Source organism: Dermacentor andersoni, chromosome 2 (assembly GCF_023375885.2).
Source record: "Dermacentor andersoni chromosome 2, qqDerAnde1_hic_scaffold, whole genome shotgun sequence".
Taxonomy (NCBI): Eukaryota; Metazoa; Arthropoda; class Arachnida; order Ixodida; family Ixodidae; genus Dermacentor; species Dermacentor andersoni.
The window spans coordinates 18574962-18598487 of record NC_092815.1 but is presented as its reverse complement, the minus strand read 5'-3'; the positions used below and the strand labels follow the sequence as shown (position 1 = coordinate 18598487).

General features: G+C 44.8%; 1 protein-coding gene and 1 long non-coding RNA gene across 4 annotated transcripts; one reads left to right on the top strand and one right to left on the bottom strand.

Annotated features, from left to right (window-relative positions):
* Positions 1–1743: 1743 nt before the first annotated feature.
* mRpL44 (mitochondrial ribosomal protein L44) lies at positions 1744–3027 on the bottom strand. Its single transcript, XM_050189983.3, has one exon. It carries the CDS (start codon positions 2892–2894, stop codon positions 1872–1874), a length of 1023 nt encoding a protein of 340 aa, XP_050045940.1. The 5' UTR covers positions 2895–3027; the 3' UTR covers positions 1744–1871.
* A 1055-nt stretch (positions 3028–4082) lies between these two features.
* LOC126542879 (uncharacterized) lies at positions 4083–11835 on the top strand. Of its 3 annotated transcripts, XR_011892713.1 has the most exons (3): positions 4083–4171; positions 10371–10644; positions 11720–11835. It is a non-coding gene; the product is annotated as an uncharacterized lncRNA (long non-coding RNA). The 3 variants fall into 3 exon arrangements; XR_011892714.1 differs by lacking the exon at positions 10371–10644; XR_011892712.1 differs by lacking the exons at positions 4083–4171; positions 10371–10644 and adding an exon at positions 10651–11033.
* Positions 11836–23526: the final 11691 nt, after the last annotated feature.

Sequence of the window (23526 nt, the reverse complement as noted above, 5' to 3'; positions counted from 1 at the left end):
CATAAATATATGAAGTCTGGCCGTCTAGCAGGGAGAGATTGTTACTAAAATGGACCCAAGAAACTAATCAACGAACTATGACTGGCTTCTTTCTTTATTAATACGAAGACAAGCGATGCAGCGTCGACACATTCTTTCTTTCCATGAATGCAAAAAGTGGATGTCAACCACATCTAAGGACATCATCCTGAACAAGGCACATGAATTTTATAGCCGAGAATGTTCAGCTAGGCTGTCGAACAGCGATAATGCACAACACCAGAAACCTTTGCTCATGCTCATGCAAGATTTCTGTTGCAATTATGAAGACGTTTTCACTTGCATAGTCTAATGACAGTCTTTGGGTTCCACGAAATGGGGCACATAGTGTCCCGATATTTGTATATCGAACTGCATTACATGTTGCAATGCAAATTGATATGTCGCACTGTATTGCAATGCAACATCTCTTTTCAAATGCTTTGCGTGAGCAATATCTGCACTCTTTCTGGATTTACTTGCTATTTAAGTGCAAATGTTTCTTTTTATAAGCTGCATGAAACGTACCATTTAAATCTGCAGGATTCCCTGAATTATTTAACACGTGGTTATGTTCCGTGTGCAATGGCTGTATGGTTCACCGGGTACGCACCAAGCACAAGGGGCGTAGTGCTAGTGTGTCTCTTTTGGCAGTAAAATGCATACCATGACACCATTTCTCTTTCATCTGTATTGCAGACAAAGCCAAATTTCTAGTCATCCCAGGCCAGCAAAGGCGCACATGAAATAAAAGCCGATGGTGACACAAAAATTCAGAAAATAATTTTTCGCGTTTAAGAACCTTTCTGCAACCTCTCACACGAATAGCAGACATGTAGAGGTATCTAATGATATATCACATATATTTTTAAGCCGACCACCAAAGCTACTTTTCTGACCTTGAACATAAAGCTTTTTGCAAAATATTTTTTTTTTTTTCAGGCGATATGCTCAACCTTCAGAGCTTCAAGTATTTTCTTGCTATACTTTGTCAACTGGGCTACCATTCTAAGTTTAATTTGTAGCTTCTGGGTTTTCCTGCATTCCAAGAAAAAAGTTCAAACTTCACAATTTTATTGGCTTTTGACAGTGACAAAAGCACTCGGAAGTGGTCAAATATTTGACATACTGGTTATTTTGGCAGTTGTATCACTTCATTATCTTCCCATATGCACGATTTGAATGTCTGGATCATACAATGTGCCTTTCAAAAGAATTGATTGGTGCGTTCTGGCTCAGCTGAGCAAGAATAAATTTTCACCAACGTGCTAGAAACTCTTAGGGAAGAAAAATAAACGTGGAGAATCAGTTTTGAACTTCAACAAACATGGAAAAATCCCTTTACAATCGGAAAACTTTCAGCAGAAGGTTTGAAGACCAACGAGTGCAACTTTTTTGTTAACAGTATTTTTCGTAAAGGTTGGCAGATGTGTAAAATCATAATATAAGCCATAAGGTTAATGAAAGATTTGTACGTGGCATGTATGCATTCAGAGCAAGAGATTGGCTGTGGAGCTCTTGGCAAACTAAAGTACATGCACAGCTTGGCGAGAGAACGAAGAAATTGTGAAAGGCGAGTAAATTGCATTGTGTCTCAGCAATAATATTTGTACTAATTCAAATAACTAAAAAATGGCCTTGGTGCCTCCTCGTCAAGGTTTGACATTACTGATTGCTAGCTAACTTCTGATGGGGCGCAGACGTACAAAGCAAGATCACAGTCAATTCTAAACGACGTGCTTCTGGTGCATTTATTGAACAGAATGTTAGTCGTACACAATGCCAGGCAAACTTGCATGCTGAAATATATACACTACACAAATGGTACTATTTTTCCCCCACACAACGATGCGTTATTGCGTTGCCGCTGCAGTTGAGCTCTGCTGCGCTGTTCGGTCGTGTCTCAACGTAAGATTTTTTCCGCACATGGGCAAGGCATTTCTATCGTGCGACAAACCAAAGAAACGGCGGAGTGCGTCTCGAGCCGCCATTTCTTTGGCTATGGTCAGCGTTTCGCCGACGCTGCAGCCCAGAAACTGCTTGTCGGAGTAAAGCCCAACACAGAAACTGGCTTCAAGAGTGTTCCTCCCGGACTCCCAGAGCAACCTCGGTTCCGCGGGAGCCCTACCGGAATTTTGCAGCACGGCGGCCAGCCTCTCGTGAGGGTCGGGAATTTCCCACAGCTCGCACACATCCTTGCCTATCAGCTGCGTGAGCACAAAGTCCCGCACAAATAGCTGCGCCCGTTCTACTCCACAGTCTTTCAGCAATCCCCCAATTAAAGCCATGAGTACGTTGGCCAACGTGCTTTCCTCCGGAGGAAAGTCGGCGCACATGATCAAGTCCGCAGTGCCGATGCTACTCGAAACGTGCGACAGTACGGTGTCTGATAACAAATAGCTTTTTAAGGCCTCAATACCGTCCGAAGGTAGGCTGGGAAAAGTTTGACTAATGTAGTTTTGTGCGTAACTCTTGCTAAAGTCGTAACCAGCCGCAGATAGATCGGTGTTCGGCGTTAAGCCTATGTCGGCGCCGGCGTTCTCCGATGACATGCCTAGTTCTTCACGCTGTTGCTTTTCCCGTTCCAGGTAAGATGCTTGCACAAAGGCGATTCGAAGCGTGCTGTCGGCCCAGCTTTCGCCCAGGCGCCTGGCGAAGGCATACATTTCCGCGTCGTAGTTCCATTCCAGACGAGCGGAGCGATGACGCAGGGGCTCCGGGCCTGCCCTTTTTCGACGAGCTTTCATCTCCATTAGCACAGCTGGGAGTGATCGCTTGTACCCGCATACCTGAGTAAACCTAGGCGCGGCTTGCGATCGCAGAAGTGGCAGAGCGCAAGGCGCAGTCCTCAATATGAAACGTGTCATGCACTCCATTTTCGCGCAAACTTCGAACTCTACCTATATGAATAAAGAACACGCCATGCACCGAAGCACCGCACTGGCCGCATCCAACAAGACAGGAGAGCCCAGCCAGGCGCACTTGCCAGGCTCAGCGGCCGAATTGACTGTAGCGCACCAAGGGGATGGGATTAACACCAGCAGCACACTTTCGATTTCGGTTTTGGGCGCGCGCGTTGGGAACACGGGTGGAATGCGTAATCGGCGCGTTCTTTTTTCTTTTTTTTTTTTCTCCCCTGCTATTCAATTGCGCGCAATCATGGTACAAATAATTTACAAGCCTCCGTCGAATCTGTGCCACGTGCAATTTCGTAAAGTTGATGCAAGACGCCTTGTAAAAACGAAGAAATTTTTATTTTGCTCTATATAAATACTCGTTTCGGGCTTTTTGTGCATTCATCCAACGTTGTGGCGCCAGGCAAGTAGCAGTAGTCATAGAATTATTGTACAAACTCTATGGCAGTAGTTTCCGTACGAAGCTCCACCGGACGGCATAAGCTGAAAAAGTAAATTACAGGCATTTGTCATTCGAATATATACATGTAGATGCGAAAGTGTGAACGGGCGGCATTACAAACAAAAGCAATTCGACTTTACATACATGGTGTAGAAAATACTCGGCACATCCCCAAAAATACCATAAAATATGAAGAAAACAACTGATATCCAAGCATTCCCCCATTCCCGGCCATTATTTCCTGCAATTTAACAGCACAAATACACGGGCGACTGCACGTTTCCAAAACAAACTTGGCCTCAACCGACACGATGGTGCGTACTGGTACCACATTTCTTTCTCTATGCTGGTACAGAGTTCGCCGCAACACAAGCTCTCATCCAGAACATCATGGAGCAAGGAATACAGATCATTCTTTACACCATGATATATATATATACGCCGTTTTTTCATGAACGCCATAGAGTTTCTCACTACATTACCTAGAGGGAAATCTGGCGCTGCTACACTGTGGTATGCATGGGAATGCCGGTATATTGTGGATTCGGATTGGCATCGTTCTCGTAGAGACAGGGAAAGTGTCTGCGTTCACCCGGTCGACGGAACGTAGGCGTTAGGTTCACCCAAACGTCACGTCCGGGATGTCGCATTCATTCTTTGTTTTTCGCGTCCGTGATGTCATATCCGTCTTTGGTTTTGGCGGCAGAATGGCAAGCTCAAAGGTGAGCTACGGTCAAACAACTGGACAAAGATGTGGATCGTTTATTTTTCGGGGCTTGTGCTAGCGTAAGCTATCGTAAGTACTTCACTTTTTCATTCGATGTGCCTCTACTATGCAAACCTACGCTTTCGGCTGCCTGATACTTCATTTCCATGTTCCTTACCAGCTTATTTTCCTTGTGACGCATCCCGCGGACCGCCGCACCGATCAGCCAGTGCTACAGTGTACTAGCGCCGAGAACGCATATTAGACGACACTGTTTATCTTAGGTTCCTTCAAACTTGTAAGAGCCTTTTTCACAATCACTTAAACGTAACATTACCTGGTTAACGGTGCTGCTACACGGCAGAATGTGTAAATGGCAGATGACCCAAGTGCGGCATGTGCGCGCACTTGTTTAGAGAAAATAAGGAGTATTCATCATTTATCTCGCAATGTAAACGCACATTCCTGACACATGGTTCAGGTCTGCCGTCCGCCGACTAAGGGCGGTAGTGAATGAAGTCGCTAAATGAGTGCTTTGCGGCGTCATTAAACGCGCGGGAAAAAGCGTTCGTTTACATAGTAATATGAGCCTTTACATAGCAATATAGCTGCGCTGTCAACAGCCATTCTCTGGTAACCTTTCTCCGCAGCGTAACGCTCGAGTGCTCTGTGCAGATGTGACAAAGGTTGTGTGTGCGGTCGGTATTTGTGATTTTCTAGAAAGAAGCTTCATTACAAAGTGCATGATCAGGCTGCGTGGTCGTCCATTCTACTAGAGCGGGACAATCAATAAACGATACAAGCATGGACATACACATGCTGTTGCCAAATAACCCTTAAGGTGGGTCCATTTAATACTGGTGATTTAATCGTGGATGAAGACTGGGATGTTCTCTTTATGTGCTTGCTTCAAAGTAGGATAAATCGTAACTTGGCCAACAAATTTTACTAGTGTTATAAGGTTTTGTGAGAAAGGGTGTTGTGTATGGCTTTGTAACGAGTCATTGTCTCCCATCGCACGTGTATATCCCGGCTGGAAGTTATGTTCATGTGCTCAAGAGTGCTTCAGGAACCCTCTGAGCACTTGCACGTTGATATTACAGCCACTTGTGAATTCTGGTCCTATGTAAGCATTAAGGGGTTTTAGCACTCATCTTAGTGATAACCTTAGACGTTAATTCTATAGTGTATATTGTTAACTGACAAGCTGGGTCTGGTAAGTTTTACATCTTGACACTAAGAACCTGTGGCATGATGAGTTTGTGCAAAAGAACAGTGCAGGTGCCATCATATATACATTCATTGTCATTCACGCACACTATTGGAGGGACTCCAATCTACATTAAGTACAGCGCAATCGGCGCCAGTACCAGTGGTCGCTCAATGTGTGGTTTGGAATTTACGCCAGTGCAATAATCAGTACCATCTTCAATCACGCACTGACTGGACAGCGTTATGTGAACGAAATCCTTGAAGGAGTGGTTGATGAGTTTCTCAGCAAAGTCCCGCTGTCACATCTTCCACTTCTGCTGTATCAGCAAGATGGGCCACCTGCATGCAGCAGCAGCCGAGCACAAAACTGGTTGGGTGCTACTTTTCAAATAGATTGGAAGGCACGAGCCTGTAAAGAGGCCGGCTAGGTCACCTGACCTCTCTATTAAGTTTCTTTCTTTGGGGTTATGTGAAAGATTGTGCCGGACGTCAGCTTAGACGGACGTCACATTAGTTCGAGGTAAGGATAACGGATGTCTGCCATAGAATTCCGGCATCGGTCATCAAGAAAGCCACTAAAGGTGTGATAAAATAGACAGTACTGCGTAGCTGCAAAAGGAGACCTATTTGAACACGTTCTCTAGGCTGATGTTCAACGCAGCTTACGAATTAATAGATAGTAAGAGCACACAGTCTTTTTTTTTTTTTTTTTTTTTTTGTCTGTGTGTGTGTGTGTGCCGACATTCTGATTGCCAGTTCGGCTCATAGAAGTGGTATATTTAATTTCGTGAACGCATTGGTTTTGCCTTTTCTCTACAAGTTGGTCGCTTTCCAGTGTGTTTATTTCGCTTTTATTTGTTGACACGAACCTGTTTTTGCAGCACGTGTACACTTTCATGAAAAATAAAACGCTCACCTTATATTGGCTTTGGTCCGAAGCAAGTTTCTGGTGCGAAATATAACTTCGCCCGCACTCTTTCGATGCAGTGCGAGCAAAGTCTGGATTTTGAAACATTCTGTGCCTATTACATTGCTCTTCACATTTCGTGTATGGTCAGAGCTGCACTTTGGCTTCGTTATCAAGGTGCTTTTGTTATCATTTATCAGTCGGCCTTGAGAGAGGGATAATAAGCGTGACGTAGAGAGAAAGGAGAAGCTGCGAAACCTGCTGTTGGGGCTCCTTCCGTACCATTATCAAGGTGGTGCGCTGTCTCTTCGGGTTCGCGATAGGCAATGCAGTTACTTTCAATCAGCTTATTTGAGGGCACTGCTTTATGATGCGGGTGAGAGTTCACTCACATGGTATTTTTCATAGTTCGTGAGGTTATTTTCCAGTCGGTAAAATTGTACGCAATTAGTATGTCGCTGAAAACACTGCAGTTAGATGTCATTTTGGGATGCCAACAAATGCCTCATTGACACTTTGAAAATTATGAGAGTACTTCTCGAGTTAGATAATTGTAATTACCAAATTAAATCTCAGTAACGAAAGAATTACTGGCTACTACTCCACTTTACTGGAAACAATATGCACTAGGTTTTCTTCGAGTAACAGAACTGTTTTTTTTTTTTTTTTTTTTTTTTTTTTTTTTTTAATCTTAGTGCATGATAGCTGTGGAACACTCTCTCTCTTCATCCCTATACCCCGTTTTCCAGTGCAGGGTAGAAAAACGGACATGTGTCTGGTTAACCTCTCTGCCTTTCCTCTCTTCTATTTCTCTCTCTCTATAATTCACTCAGTAACCATAATGAGGCCAAGCCAGATTCACTCAAAATCAGAATCAACAGCAGTCATGTGTGGCAGCACTTATGCTCGGACTAGCAGAAAAAAAAAGAGGCTGCAGTTTTGCAGAAAGGCGAAGCAGTGTTAGTGATAGCCAAGTATGCGACAATTACACGAAGGAAGATTACACCAGCAAGGGGACTCAGGCTGTGAAATTGAACTGTCTCCTACTATGAGGTCTTGTATATACTTAGCGCCGTTACTTCAGTGCTCAAGTCTTCGAGGTCAAACGAAGTTTCTTGAAGTGCAAGAAATATATATATATATATATATATATATATATATATATATATATATATATATATATATATATATATGTATCGTAAGGAACCGCTTTATTCCAGCCAAGCTCGGACTACTACCTCGAGGATTAAACTGTGCTGCTAGTGATGATATATGCAGATGAAAAAGATGTGCAGATGATGAAGTTGAAAGTCAGGCATGTGTTGTGCCCATGCTAATTCTCTCTCGCTGTGGAAGCGGCCGCCTGGCTGCGCGTAAGTACTATAAAATGCGTCAAGTATTTGGTTTTAAGCGGGAGACATGCACTATCTCTGTGCCACAGCAACGGGAATCGGGTGGCGTTCTAACAAGCGAGACATGGTAATTGACAGGTGATGTCTGCTCAACGACCGCGGAAAGTCGAATAAAACACCAGAAATTTTTTGCATAAGCCAGGAACGCACAAAGGAGTCCAAAGAACTTCATCACCAGGAGAAAAAGTCGCAGCACAGTGGGTCGAGTCGTAACGAAACTTGCGAGCGTCCTGGGAGACGCCTGTGTTAAGCGGGGCGAGGCGACTGCACTCCGCGAGGCGAGACACAAACTGTTCCAAGAAAGGAACTGATGGGGGTACAGGAGTCGAAAGGAATGATACGTCAAGAATGAAACTTGGTGAACAGCCATAGATGAAGAAAAAATGTTAAAAGCCAGTAGTACGTTGCGTAGCCATGTTATAGGCGAATGTCAGGAACGGCAGGATTGCATCCCCGTTCGTGTGGCCAGGGCGGATGTACATCGCAATCATGTCAGAGAGGGTATGGTGAAAACACTCCGTCAAGCTGTTGGTCTGCGGATGGTAACTGGAAGTCGTCTTGCAAATTGTGTGAGAGGCGCACAGAACTTCGGTAAGGCTAGAAGAGAGGAAGACTGCTGCGGTCACTGAGGAGAACGCGCGGAGCGCTGCGGTGTAAGATAATGTTGTGTAGAAAGAAATCGGCGACTTCAGCAGCAGTCCCGGATTGTAGAGATGCTGTCTCTGCATAGCATGTTGGATGGTCTATGGCCGTTATAATCCAACGATTGCCATGTAAGGTCGTGGGAAGAGGACCATACAAGTCTATTCCAACTACTTCAAAAGGCGAAGCGGGACAAGGCAGAGGTTGTAAAGAGCCAGAAGGAGCTGTTGGTCGTTTGCAGCTTTGACAATGAACGCAGGGTGCAACATACTTCGCAACGGCTGAAGATGGGCCAGGCCAGGAGCAGCGACTTCATATTCTGTTGTAAGTCTTGTGGTAGCCTAGATCACCAGTCGTCGCATGATCATGAAAGGCTTCAAGCACCTCACATTGCAGAGAACATGGTATGACCGCGACCCATTTGTTGCCATCGATGTGATAAATGTTGCGATGTAAAACCTCATTGTGCAGCTTGAATTGATTAAGTTGTCGACGAAGTCAGGCATTTGGAGGTGACGAAGAATCTTCCATGCATTGGAGAATAGTTCAGCAGTATGGGTCGATGCGTTGGTGGGACACAAGAACAGATGGGCTGTCGTGTCTTAGCCATTCGAGGGTTACAATGGGTAAAGCCGATGAAGAGGACTCAGGACGTACACAATCACGGAGAGGTTATGGTGAATCGTCATGATTCTTCAGAGGGTAGCAAGAGAGAGCATTGGTGTCTTGATGCTTCTTTGCAGCCCTGTAGGTGACATTGAAATCGTACTCCTGTAGGTGAAGCACACAGCAACCCAGGTGACCTGATAAATTCTTTAGCAATGAAAGCCAGCACAGTGTGTTATGGTCGGTAACGACTGTGAAATGGCGGCCATGAAGATATGGGCGAAATTTTTGCACTGCCCAACAGCAAGGCACTCCTGCTTGGTTATGGTGTAGTAATTCTCTGCACTGGTTAGTGCACGACTAGCATAAGTAATTACTCGTTCGCGGAATGTGTTGTCACGTTGCAGTAGAATGGCACCGAGACTGACTGCTAGCGTCGGTGTGAAAGATGGTGGGCGCGGTCGGATCAAAGTGGCACAGTACTGGGTCTGACGTCAGGGCATGTTGCAAAAGCAGGAAAGCATGTTCACATTCGTCGGACGAAACAAAGGGCGCATTACTGGCGAGGAGTTGATGGAGCAGGGACGTAAGCGTAGCGAAGTTGCATATGAAGTGCCGGAAGAAGCAAGTCCAAGAAAACTGTGCATGTCTTTTTGACGCAGTGGACACAAAATTCGAGGATGGCTTTAAGCTTCTCGGGGTCCGGTCGAATACCTTCTTTGCTGACTATGTGCCCCAGAACTTTGATGGCCTTGCTGGCGAAACTGCATTTTTGTGTGTGTGTGTGTGTGTGTGTGTGTGTGTGTGTGTGTGTGTGTGTGTGTGTGTGTGTGTGTGTGTGTGTGTGTGTGTGTGTGCGTGTGTTGAGCTGCAAACCAGCATTTGCAAGAGAGGCAAGGACTTTATCAAGACGTTGCAAATGTTGTGAGAACATGGTTGAAAACACAATGTCGTCGAGATAGCACAGACAGGTTTTCCATTTCAAGCCACACAAGACTTATCGATCATGCGTTCGAATGTGGCAGGCACATTGCAGAGTCCAAAAGGCATCGCACTGAACTCGTAGAGCCCATCAGGGGTAGCAAATGTCGTTTTTTCTTTGTCGGATTTGGACATCGGTATTTGCCAGTAGCCTGGTCTAAAGTCAAGGCTAGAAAATTATTCAGCACCGTGGAGTGAATCTAGTGCATCATCCATCCGTGACACGGGGTAAACATCTTTGCGCACGATTTTGTTCAGCGCACGGTAATAGACGCAAGAACACACTGAGCTGTCTTCGTGACAATTGCAACGACATGAGTGTCAACAGCTCAAGTGACAGTTGATCCACGAGGCAACAGTTGGGGTTCGAGAGTTTGGTTTATTGCAGTAAGCAATGCAGACCCCTCAGAGAAGCGAATAAGGCCAGGGGTAATCAGAATTGCTCGAGATAGGGTATGGTCATAGGGTAGAATGAGTACGCCGCCATCCACAATGTTACAGGAGTTGACACCTATAATCTCTTTTCTAGGTGGCCAAAGAACGTAATCGGAAGAGGTGACGAGACGAATGCGTTCTTCGTGGTTAGGAAAAGAATTGCCAGTGGCATCTAGTTGTGTGAGGCGCTGACGACAAGAGATAGAAGCAGACGCCAAAGAAGTCTCACCCCAAGATGAGTTCATGGGTCACTCACGAAATACCGCAAAAACAATGTGGTGAAGAATTTAGTCTATGGACACAGGAACAGTACACGGTGCGATTGGACGAATAATAATGTTGGCTGCTGCACAAAGAGAAAGGCCGGAGTAAGGCAATTCTTGTGTTTTATAGAGTCCCGAACAGTCACATGGTAATAATCGCCAAGCGTCTTGTAACATGGAGCCACCTCAGAATTGCACCAAACAAAGATGATGGATGCAGCCAGTCTTGCCAGATAACTATATTTTGACTATTCTGTATTGTTTGCATTTATTGTGCAAAAGGAATTCTCGCAGAGAGTTTTATCTTCAGTGGCCTTCAGTTGACGTCATCTGCTACAACTAGCACATAAGTTAACTCCATAGCACCACTAGGATGGAGACATTGTGTCGTGGGATGCTTCCTTAAAAGTGGACAAGAAGATTCTAAAGGAAAAGTGTGAGATGGTCACAGTAATAACCAAGGCATTTGGCATGGGAATGACCCAGCTATGAAGGTATTATCAGATTTGGACAAGCATATAATACTAAATGGCGCCTTGCATGAGTCCCAAGTGTCAAATGTAATGAGTATTGTGCATTGAAAGGGCCAAAAATGTTTTGTACATGCAAGGGAACACTATGGGCATTTGATAGCAGTTGCTTAGATGTACTACATTAAAAGGAACCAAACGAATTCCCTTGGACATAAGCATGCAGCAAATTCAAGGACTAGATGAAGCTTCAAAGAAACTGCATTTCATGTAGGATAGGTGTGAATGCCCTTTGTGCATGAGATCAGTGACAAAAACACTAAATGAATGCAGTACAGTGTCTGTATCATATCTTGTGCAGACCAAACTAGCCTGGAGTTTCAGCATTCCTTGTCAGTACATTTAAATAGGCACTACATTGTTCGAAGTGCAATATTGTTCTACAAAACATAATATGCAAGATGTAGCATGCTAACCCTCGTGGCTCAACAACTACTGAACCGAAACCCCAATGAGCAGTGAAGCGTCCTTGTAATTTTCATCGTAACCATACTTTTGCTCTTGAAAGTGAACCTCTTTAGTGAATTTGCTTGTGTATTAATTTTGCTTTAGGCAAGTATTTTTTTATACATGTTAATGTCTCAATCCTGCTTTCTCTTTCCGGAGCTAAAACAAAATGCCTCTTATTTCAATTTGATCTTTTGACCTAGGAAGCCATCATCTGGTGCTGTGTACAGCAAGCACATGCTTCGGGCAAGGAGGGAGCCAGCACCATATCTACATCAGCAAGAACCTCGGTGCTCAAAATAAACATTTTCTGTGCAAATACCTGTCTTTTTATACTTCCAGCATGAATTAATAAGTTTTTTTTGCCTTCACATGCAGGAAGGTTTATAGGAATAAATAGTGACTGTTGAATGCCCAGGAAAAGCCTTGAAGCCATTCTACTTGTACAGTGATAAAGTACATGTGTACTTGAACTTGATAGTACAGCAACGAAAGGCAAAGTAACAGGCAAAATGCTCGGGGCAGCAGTCGTATAAATGGTAGATGAACACAGCTAATTGTGCTGTCCAGTTTCATTCAGTTTGACCAAGTGTTGCAAGAATTGCCTTCAATATGAATCATTCAGTTTAGCCAGCTAAAGTCGAACTCGTACAAACTTTGGAATGTCTGCTGAGAATTTTAGCATACATGGTATGTGTGCATCCTTCAGCAGCACTACAAGCCCAATAAGGTTTTCGCGTTACTGTACCCCCTCCCTTGGGGTTATTGCAGTGTCTACTTCAAGTGCTTGAGGGTATAATGGAGAATGACTCCAATTTGCTATAAATATGAGCAGTGTTGATGCAGAAATGAGAAGGCTATATAAATATACAGGACAAGAGCTGGTAGGCCTGGTTATAAGCATGAATTAGAAATTTATAGATCAAAGGCAATATGAATACAATATGTTAAATGACATCCATATGTGGGAACTGCCCACATGAAAGGAAAGAAAGTGCAATGCTTGCAACCTACCAACACAAACATCAGTCGGGAAGGATTCTGTGAGGATCCACTAAGTGGACTATTTCAGCACACACTGATTAGGTAGAGCTCTAAGCTGGTAGAGCAAGTGGCAATCGTCACCGTGGGCTCTCGTGCTCTATTCATTCAGCGTGTGCTGGGATGGACAGTCCACTTAGTCAACACTTACAGACTAGCCCCCTAGGGCTGTGGAAGCACGCAGTATATTAAGCTTAAGTCTGTGTGGAGTGCTACCTCCTGCTTATGTGGCAAGTCCTCCTGTTTACCTGTTCCTTTCAACTGAGAGCTGAGCACCGCCTAGGTTAAGTCAGAAAAAGCAACCAGCGTCCATAGAATTCAAACTATTACTATTTGCCCTATAAAAGGGGACAGTGAAGCCTAAAATGACACTTGACTTGGGCCATATTTGCAATATGCCCGAGAATATTGGGATTTCCCATCAATTTTACCCTTCCTACATCACATAGTGAACAACCTGAAAACTTAACACTGTTGCGCAGAGCGATGAAGGGTCAGGATTTGAGCGAGAAAACAACACGACACCTGAGCGCAAACTACGAACTGGTTTATTTTTCTGCAAGTGACGCGTACATAAAGCCTACACGCATGCACAGGAGTCCTCTTCCCGGTCTACCTACACCCTCTATTGTCAGCGATTATGCTAATCTCTTTATTGCTGAGCAAAAATAGACGGCGGGCAGACACATGAGCCCTGTGGGTCCACCTTGAGGTTGTATGCTTCCACGACTTCTCTTTTCCTTTGGTTCCTACTTTTCAGCAGAATCATTGTCTTGTGATAATCACCAGTTGATAGTTTGTGCTCAGGTGTCGTGTGTTGTTTCCTCACTCAAGTCCTGTCCCTTCGTCACTCCGCACAACAGTGTTAAGTATGTCGAACCAACTAGCCCACTGCTCAATTTTCCTGAACTTGAAAACAATTGTAAACTAAAGTCCGTGAGAAACGAAGTGTTCAGTCATGACACAGATTTATGCATGATCACTTTGCTATATAAAGATACAATTTTAGCCAATGTTAACGAAGAGCTTCACTTTTGGAGTTCACTTAAATAATGTCTGTGATGCATTGTGACAGTACGAGGTCCTGGAGATGCTACTGTGGAGATATGTCAACATTGAGCCTATTCCTGTTTAATCTATGGATAGATGCCTTCACGAAGAGTTGGATAAACTGCACAATACAATGTTTTATATCACATGTAATAATTATGCTGTGATAAAGTGCACACGCTGAGCCTTATGTTTTAGAAAAGCTCAAGAAAAGGCTCCAGAATAGGTATGATGGATAGGCAACCTTTTATTTGGCTCTCTTCATAGTGAAGTCTAGACGCATCACCTCAGCCACACTTAAAAAATCTGTGGGCTCGTACTGCCCATGCCTTTACTGCACAAGTTGCCTTGGTGAGCCCAGTCTTGACAGGTAACACTTAAGCACCCTCTCATGCACATGTTTGTTCCAAAGCTACAGTTGCTAACTAAAGTAACTCCCACATGCGATTCTGTAACTCTAGACCTAACTGCAAAAACGCATGCAGTACTACGAGTTTGGCATAGAGTCCACATGAAATGTGCACAACTTCAAATTTTGTATAGGCAACAGATAACTGGTAACCTGTTAGAGTAACAAAATGGATGCCAAGGAAAATTCACCCAAAGCCTTAGGCAGGAAAATGAGGTGTTGTGATGAGATAAATAGCAATCACATTTGATCGACTGACTAAAAGCTGGCAGGGGTGTTGCATTTGACATGATTGAAATGAGCTGCAGCATGGCATGGTAACTGTGGCAGCCTTTACAATGCCATGCTCTCTGAATTACACTTATGTGCATCCATATGCTGCAGCGACCAACTGTTTTTATTCAAGAAAGCCAGGTTTGTGGTTCAGCACACATCATACGCTGGCAAACTCACTGATGAGTCAACTCCCTCAGATCATCCCATGAGTCTGAGTGAGCCCAGCTGAGCAGTATTTTGGCGAGTTTGAGCCCGAGTGAGCTCGGCTGAGTAGTATATTCTTATGAGTTCAAGTGAGCAGCTAAGTATAATTTTGGCGAGTCTAAATAGTGAGTTCCGATTATTTTGCCAACATATATATGGTCCGTGTACTTTCGAAATTCAGGTACGACACTTGCGCATAGGTTGGAAATTAAGCTTCTCGCCAAGTGACTACTGCAGAAATGATCATAGAGCTAGAGAAGAACGATACGCCTTAATGATGCAGCGTGCCGCGCGGGATCCGTGGTGTGCAGCGTGCCAGTGGATGGGTGCGTGTTTGGGAAATTAGGGGGTTTCGACCCATCCACAGATAATTTCCATAATACCTTTCTCCATAGTGTATTATTGCGATAGCAATTTTTGGACACCCTAAGCGAATTTTCGCCATCGCCCTGATGTTTGGTTTAAAGTCCAAGTGTGACAAAAATTATAGTGCCCCGTTGCATCCCACGTGCTAGGGTTAATTGCGAATGAAAGGGTGCGAGGGTGAGCCGAGAAGGATGGCAGCTTTATGCGCGCTGTCCACGTCCCGTGATCAAGCGCGCGCTAGGGTAGGAGAGCGCGCGACGTCTCTTGCCCGGCCGTGCCCGTGCGCGCATACGGCTGTCCGCGCGCAGCAGAGTGCATATATGTACACGGCCCGCGCGTGCCACATTTTTTAAAAGTAATTTGCGGCCGGTGTAAAGGCGGCAAGCCGACGTGACTGCTGGTTTCACGAGTGCTGGAAGTAGAGTTATTCAAGTTTCGGACGAAACTTAGAGAACATGTACCCAGCGCTCTCACCTTTCCCCTTCATACGATCGCGATGGAAATCGGTAAAACTGAACGTTGGTATTCAGTCCTTCACGTTCATGGCAATTTACAACACAACAGTAACGTCGATTGCGGCGTTTCTTTGTAGGGCGCGGAGCTATCGCAGTTGCCGTCGTTTCCGCCATCAGCCTGACGAATGAGCCAGTAAGCGCGTTATGGCAGTTCGGAGGCGCGTCCGACTAGCGCAGAAATTCATAGCTCTCTGTCTGGGTGTTAAATGCGCAAAAAGCTCGCCATATGGACCAAAATCTAGTTAAATCGTTGTTTCGCAGTCGCTATAGCTGCATAGGCAACTTAGCAAGAGAGTCGGGCTTCGCGCTACTCAATTATACTGTCTCTTCGCACCGGCAGGTGGCGCTACGCGTCTTGCAAAACTTCAGTAAGACATTGGCGGCAAGGAGTTACGGAGTCGCCATCTGTCGGAAGCGCCTCCCTTGCGTAGTATGAGGGATCACGCGGCGCGCTCCCCGTAGGTTTCGCTTACGGCGCTCAATAAAAACACCACGCGGCAGCCAGCCCCTGGACATTTATGTAGGTATTATCAAAACAAGGGCAGTTTCTGACTGTCGATATAATAAGCTTGGGCAAACTGAAAGCACAGAATCGTTTACAGACGCTATCTCTTTAGCGAATACGTACAGTGAACGCCATTACGCGCGGTCGCCGCGATGGAGTCTCCCGAACCGGCTTCTTGCGTGAAAGGTAGCCAAACGCTGAGAGTAAACTATGTGATATATGTTCTTATAGAGAGTGGTCTGTATAACCTAATGGCGCATAACAGAACAAAGCCTCAATGCGTGCAGCCATCACACGGGTTCACGGCAACCGACTGCCAATCTGCATGCATGTCCGCACACAATGTTTTGCTTTCGCTGTGAGCGCATTTTCCCACCGCGCCGTGAGCTTTAGGCCGCAGCATATGAGCATTTTCCAGTACACTAGCAACTATTGTTGTGTGGACGATATCAGAACTGTTCAAAAATAATTTCGTTTTTGAGACTTCGACGCCTACGGCGACTGTGATGTGCGGTCGCGACTATTCAATCTTTTTTGTCTTCTAAATTCTTGGACATTTCAATATTATTTCTCAAGTTGCGTCGCACTGTATGTTTATCAGTCTTCTCAACGTGCGATTTCCCTCTGCTTCTTTTTTGTAATCCAGTGCATTAATTCATAACACAAACATGACCATATGTCATGCCTTTCTTTAATATGCGTCTTACCGCTCCCTTTTCGTTCCAGAGAACTTGCCAGTATCTATAATCAACAAGTTCATAGACCAAACCGTCCTGATATTAGCCGGGCAGCGGGCGCGGGCGAGCGTCTCAGTGCGCGTTTTCTTCTACTCACCGAACATCGCGCAGTCCCGGCGCCGTAGCAGAAATCTTCCTCGCGTGTGTGCTTGGAGCATATGCGAGCTGTAGCCGATGGCTGTCTGCCGGTTCAAAGTTTCGCCAGCCAAGCTTCACGCAACTCCTTAATTGCCATGCGGCTGCGTGTGAATAAGGCTGACAGCGGGCTCTGTTGCGTACGTCCGGCACTGCGGCACCAAGCAGTAACCTACCATGCTGCACGCCTCCAAAGGCAGCCACTACCTATTATAGTAGTTTCAGATGTTGTCAAGCAGACACCCAAGGCGGTAAAGCTGCACCACTTAATCAGAACCGCTGCGCAGGTGCGACTTTAAACATTCGTTTTCGGCTCGCTTCGGCGCTTCCGAAGCAGCCGACGCGGCCGCTGTGTCCACGTGATCCCTCATGCCACGTCACGTCGACGGTGGCGCCAGCTTTTCCAGTGGTGGACCTCGAGGCCAATATGGAGCAACGGCCGCGCTGTCGTATCACTACGCGTTTCAATAAACAATCATCCATCACCAGTTTTGACACAACTGGGACACATACGCTGATACATACGATTTTGCCTTATGCTTAAAGGGCCCCTCACCAGGTCTGGCATTTTGAGCTGACAAGCGCAGAGCATACAATGCGCGCTAACCATCGTGTTGGCAAAGAATTACATCGCTACGCGCCGCGGAAAGGTCTGAAATTTCAATGCGAACATTGTTTCCCCTTCCACTCGCGGCGACCGCGCTCCAAGCCGGACGGCTTGAGAGAGAGATGTACGATGAGCAAGAGAGATGTAAGTGCTTCCGCTTCGTCTGCAGGCTCCCCCTACCCTCCACCCCACCTGGCACCCGGGGCCTGCAGTCCTCCGGCCCCAGCCATTACTACGCCACTGTGTGGGTGAGCCCAATGATGAAGATCGACTCTTATTGCGAATTATTGTGCTGCTGGAGAGTTGTGGCTGTTGCACAGAGGTGCACCAGTTCCAGAGAGAATTAACACACGGGTGCTAATCGGTTCTGCTTAACAAGTTCCCAGCTGTCATTCAATATAAACGTCCAATTTGGGGCAGCATGTAAATCTGGTAACTTGATACAGGCAAGGAAAATATTTTTTTGACAGTCTGCAACCCATCAAAACTGGGTGCCCAATGTGGTGCCACACTTATTTTCTTCAATGAACACAACAGATCTACAAATATCTCTACGTGCATGCGAGGCATCCCATTCCTTTAATTGCTTCATTATTGTCCTTATGATAGCGCACCGGATAACTAAGGATAACTAAAAGTAGCCGTTTATAACACGCTGCTTAATTGAGTGGACGTAGTTGGAAATGGCATTACATTTAGGTATGAAATATAAGATAAGCGTAACATGTCTTTCGCAGAAGTCCGACTCAAGAATAATTTCTTTCGTGTACATTTCTAGAAAAAAGCCAAAGGACACAGCTACCTTCTCTTCTTTTTTTCTTTATTTTAGTTAAACAAATTCTGGCGTTTTACATCTGGCGATATCATTATCAGGCACCCTGTTCAGTTCTCACCACCTGGGATTCTTTAATGTGCATTTAAATAGAAGTATGCGTGTGTTTTTCCATTTCGTTCCCATCGAATTCTGAGACCTCGTTTGAACCCGTGAGCTCGAGTTTAGCAGTGTAACGCCATAGCCACTATGTAGCCACTAATTAAACTACAGCACATTTTTTTTGTTGTTATTGTTAAGCATAGACTGAACAAAAAATTTCACATGGCTTGTAGGCCAAAGAAAATATAATGGCTACCTAAAACTGTTTCGCGAGGAAGACTGAAACATGCTGTTTTTCTTTCTTTTTCTATAAGAATCCTTCCCGTAAATCTTAGCACAGGATGCCGGATGGGGCATATACTATGTTTTATTTGTTTGAAGCGGCAAAAGCAGGAAGTTTACACGTTTTTCCATCTGCGTTTCGCAAGGCCTACTGATTGAAAACTATATGCGCAAAAATGCACACGAAGGATACACGCTACTTGAAGATCAAGAAAAATATTTCTTCTCCAAAGGGAACCGTACAATATGGTAGAATGAAAGCCGACACTGTGGCCGCAATGCACGCACAATCACCGAGCGGCATTAAAAAAAATAAAATGGAATAAAGAAGAGAAAGAAAGGCATCTATTCCGAAGGCATTCTACTTCGATTGCAGCACTGCCACACTATTTTTCGTCGTTGCGTGCCTCACTGCAAAGATATGCGCCGTCCCAGCTGCTCGTTCCACTCAAACAAAACATAGGAGGAGGGGGGGGGGGGGGGCTTGATGCATGCATATACATAACATGAATGACATGTCATAAGATCAATGACATCATGTTTGTCATGACATAAATGGTATAAATGACATGATGCTATCATGGTAGTTTTTTTAACTCTATGTATATCTGGATATGAATGACAAGACATGCGTGTCATGACATTAATGACAATTGCATGTCATGACATGTCCTTCTTGTCATGTCATGCATGCATGCCTCAGCACATGTATCCCGTACAGTTAAAGAAATGACCACGACCCCATCACCTAATGTCATTCATGACAATCACGTCATGATGTACATGTAATTCATCTGCTACAAGTTACCAGGCACCGAATTCCACTATGGCAGCATAGTGGCTCGGCGAATGCGGGCAGTGCACCACGCCACTCATCTGAATGTCTATAAAAAGGCACTGGCTTCAGGTTGTGCTACAGTTTCGCTGTAAAGTCACTCGTTTGTGTCCTCCGAGTGGTACCACGTTCTGCCGTCAGTGAGCATTGTTTCTGCGTTTCTTACCCATCTTGCACCTCTATGCCACTTGTTCTTATGAATTTGATTATTTGTAGAAATCATACACTCATCGTTACCATCGTGATCTTGTGGATGTCATCACACACACGCACTTTCATGTTAAAATTATTTCACTGTACTCGCGTCACACACACACACAGAGAAAGAGAGAGAAACTGAATTTGCACGAGCGCACTCGTAACCTGGTAATGCTTTGCAGAACCCTAAACAATGCTGCATAGCCAGCTGCCTGCAAAATGGTTCGCACCATAGGCGCTGACTATGGGGGATACTCCTTGGTTCGAGCCCCCTCCGGAGTTTTCCGGGGGAGGGGGGGCTGAGTCCACCACCGGTGATGCCGAAGCCTACCCCCACACCTAACGTGTCATTGCCAGAGTTTTGTCACCTAGATCAGTTGAGGTTTTTTTTTTTACTTGCCTCGACCTTATCACTTAAAATTTTGTGGCTAATAGCTTACTGCACCATTGTTGGCGTGGACATGCACAGATATTAATTAATACTTTGCTTTATTTCTGCAAATCCTGACAATAGGAGAACAAGCGCATTAGAAGTACCAGCGGTGGCTGCCTAATCCATATTTTCTCACTTCATCTTGTTTTAAATTTCCACTATAAACACCATGCACGTATACAATGTATTTAAATATATCCACAGCACAAAGCTTATTATATCTTTAAAGAGAAGGAGGTAGTCAATTAGCAATTATTTCTAAAGGTATGGATAGCTTATGCATAGAGAATGAATATGTTGCTGTATGTTCACCTTGCTTCAAAGTGCATTGCGTGCTATTTTGACTCTGAAAAACACCTGTAGGCTTTAGTACCCCCCTTCGGCAGAGTCTTTTATCAACGGCGTGTGAAATGCATGTGAATGATATGTCTCAGTATTGCTTCTCTTTCCAGTAAGCAAAGCTAACAATTAATTAAAGACACTTCTAATAATTTACAACATTTATTAGGGATGGAAACACCGTCACTTGCATGCAGAGGTCATAAATATATACAGGATGTCCCAATTAACTATCATGTGCCAAGATTTAAAAAAAAAGAAAAGTGATGCGTTACCTGAAGAAAACCTGGTGCATATCGTGTCCAGTACAGTGGAGCAGTTGTCAGTAATTTTTTCGTTGCTGAGATTTAATTAGGTAATGGTAATTAACTATCTAGATCGAGACAGACTATCGTAATTATAAAAGTGTCAATGAGGCATTTGTAGGCACAGCCAAGGGACATCTAACTGCAATATTTTCAGCAATGTACTAATTGCGTACAATTTCTTTTTTGACTGATAAATAAATCCTGCAAAATATGGCGAATACCACATGACTGCGCTCCTACCCGCATCATAAAGCAGTGCCCTCGAACAGGCTCCTTCTGAGTTAGCCAGAACGAAATGTAGGAAATAAAGAAAAAAAATTACCATGCAAGCACTCCGTACAGATAGTTAACCAGCAAAGCTTAAACGCGTGGCCCTGGTGTTGATCACTGGGTTAATCCCGACGGTTCATTAAACAACGGCTTGTTAGGCTACCGGATCCTCAGTATGCAGTTGCTGCTTGCGCCCAGGCTGCAGCATCGGGTCGGCATAGAGGAGCTCATTCACGGTTCTGCTTGCGGTGTTGCTGATTGAAAGCTGCCTGCTCCTCAGGAGTACGTATGACATGTGGCCTACCCATTTCAGAGCCGGAGAGAAACTGCTTATCACCCGCTCGGCTGTGACGGATAGAAACGACGTCACTACTGGCGCAGCCGATCGCGTGCCTCTCTTTCGCTCTTTTTTCGTGCATTCGCATGGGGTTGCACCGGAGAGGTTTTCGGCATACAGGCGACAGACGGATGGACGGACGAATTGGCTAGCCGCATACAGCTTCACTGTAAAACATCGGGCGGGATCGAGCTAGTGCCTTATCTGCCACGCCTCGGCTGAAGTAACACGTCGTGTTTGGTGTTAGTTGGAAACAAGCTGTGATAGCTGTTGTCTTAGCGTAGATAAAGTACACGGATGTTTCTTTTTTTTTTTGCCACAGGACCTATCACCACAAAAGCTAATTGACAATGTCAGTTCAAATGTATAAATGTGCGTTTTGTTTTGTCACAATCGCCATGTCTTTCTCTAATGAGCACAAGGTAAAAATAATCCTGGCCTTGGTAGCTGCAAATGACAACAAGAGGAAGGCCGCAAATATATATCAGTCATGGAAGTGTGGCGGTAGACCAAACACGTCGACTATCATCAGAAAATATGGAAACCTGAGACAAACCGGCAGCTTCAAGAAACAGAAACGTAGGACTCCAACTTTGAGTCTTAGCCTACGCACGGATGTTCTAGCATTTATGGCCACAAACCCTCATGCTAGCGTGTGGGACGTGGCTACCCAGGTAAGAATTTTCAAGTCATCAGTTTGCAGAATTCTAAATGACGGCCTTTCATCCATACTACCTTAACCAGCACCAATGCATGGAAGGTACGGACCTGTGGAATCGTCTAGATTTCTCGAGTTGGGTCCTCACAAAAGCCGATGAGTCACCAGATTTTTTTAAGCAACATCATGTGCACAGATGAAGCCAATTTTCACAGAAACACCCAGGTAAATTTGCGTAATGCACACTGTTGGAGTGACTACGACGTCGAACGCGCGAGCAGTGGCACGAACCATTGCTGGCTGCTCGTGATGGTATCACAGGTGGAGTACATCACGGAACACTCTTGAATTATCCTCAGCGCATATTTACCAGATTGCCTTAATTGAGGCATCTTGCGCCGCTTTCCACAGCAGTGCCAGAGAGCACATATATATACAGAGGCATCACAGTTGACAGCAGTGCCAGAACACAGCCTAGCTAGCAAAGGAAGCAAAATTGTAGCAACACGATTCAGATTTGCGGTGACGCCTTGCAATGCTACTTATGGCATCATGAGCATACCAAAGCTTGGGCTTTGGACTGAGAAAAGTCTCAAATAGCCTCTCTTGGCGTTTTGAAGGTCGCTTAACTTTCTCGCAGCCAAAACTACTGATCTCGTGTCGACACTGGTAGGATATAGAATATTCGTATGAAAAATAAATGAGCGTCACAGCATCCTCTGGCCAGTTCATTAGGCAAATGTCAGGAACTTTGAAAAATAAAATGCTGACACACGGTATTATGAAAGCTAGGCTTCCAAAATTTAAACAGTATACAGTAAACTCAGTTGTACGAACGTTGGTTAACGAATATTTCAGAATAACAAACCTTTAGAAAATTCTCAGCGCTTTTCCTACGCATTCTATGCAAACATCTTTCAGTTAAATGAATTCCTGAACAGCGAATCTTTCAGTTGAACGAACTTGAACAGTGGACACAGGCTCATCTTTTAAATCAGTTCAATTAAGTTTTGTGCTCTGCAGTGCTGGCATAGCCGATGCTCGCCACCCCCAAATCGTCCAGTAACATAGACAACTAGAAACTGGTGGTATAAATCCTGCCTTTCCTCCCTGTGCGGTGAAAGCGAGCAAGAGGAACAGCGCAACAAGGCAATTGACCCTGGGATATGGACAGAGGTCTGTCACCAGCTGGATATTGACATCCAACACTTCATTGGAAGACTATGTACAGTGTGACCGTGAGCTTGTTACCTGTGCTAAACTATCAGATCTGGAAACTGTTTCCACTATTCGTCCCAAAGAGAAGAGTGCAACGAGAAATATGCAATCGCAGAGGTAGATTCAAATCCTGTAACTCTAGATGAGGCTGTAGGGTGCCTTGGAAAGTTGCAAGACTTCCATGTCTCAGCAGTAAGCTGTGCCAATAAGCTGTGCAATAAGCAAGGAAGTGCAGAAAAGCACTCTATGGACAGCTTTGTTACTTCTTGTGCTTTAGAACACCGGTGCAAATGAAAATTAGTTTTTTTTTCAAAATGGTAAACAGCAATGTAACTGTTACACACTTTGTATATATTGATTTACATAACTCCATAAATTCCATTTCACACTTTTGACTCGATGTCTGTTATGCC

Bases quoted from the DNA above. Each gene is read 5' to 3' on its own strand.
- mRpL44 (XM_050189983.3), bottom strand. From the start codon at position 2,894: ATGGAGTGCATGACACGTTTCATATTGAGGACTGCGCCTTGCGCTCTG.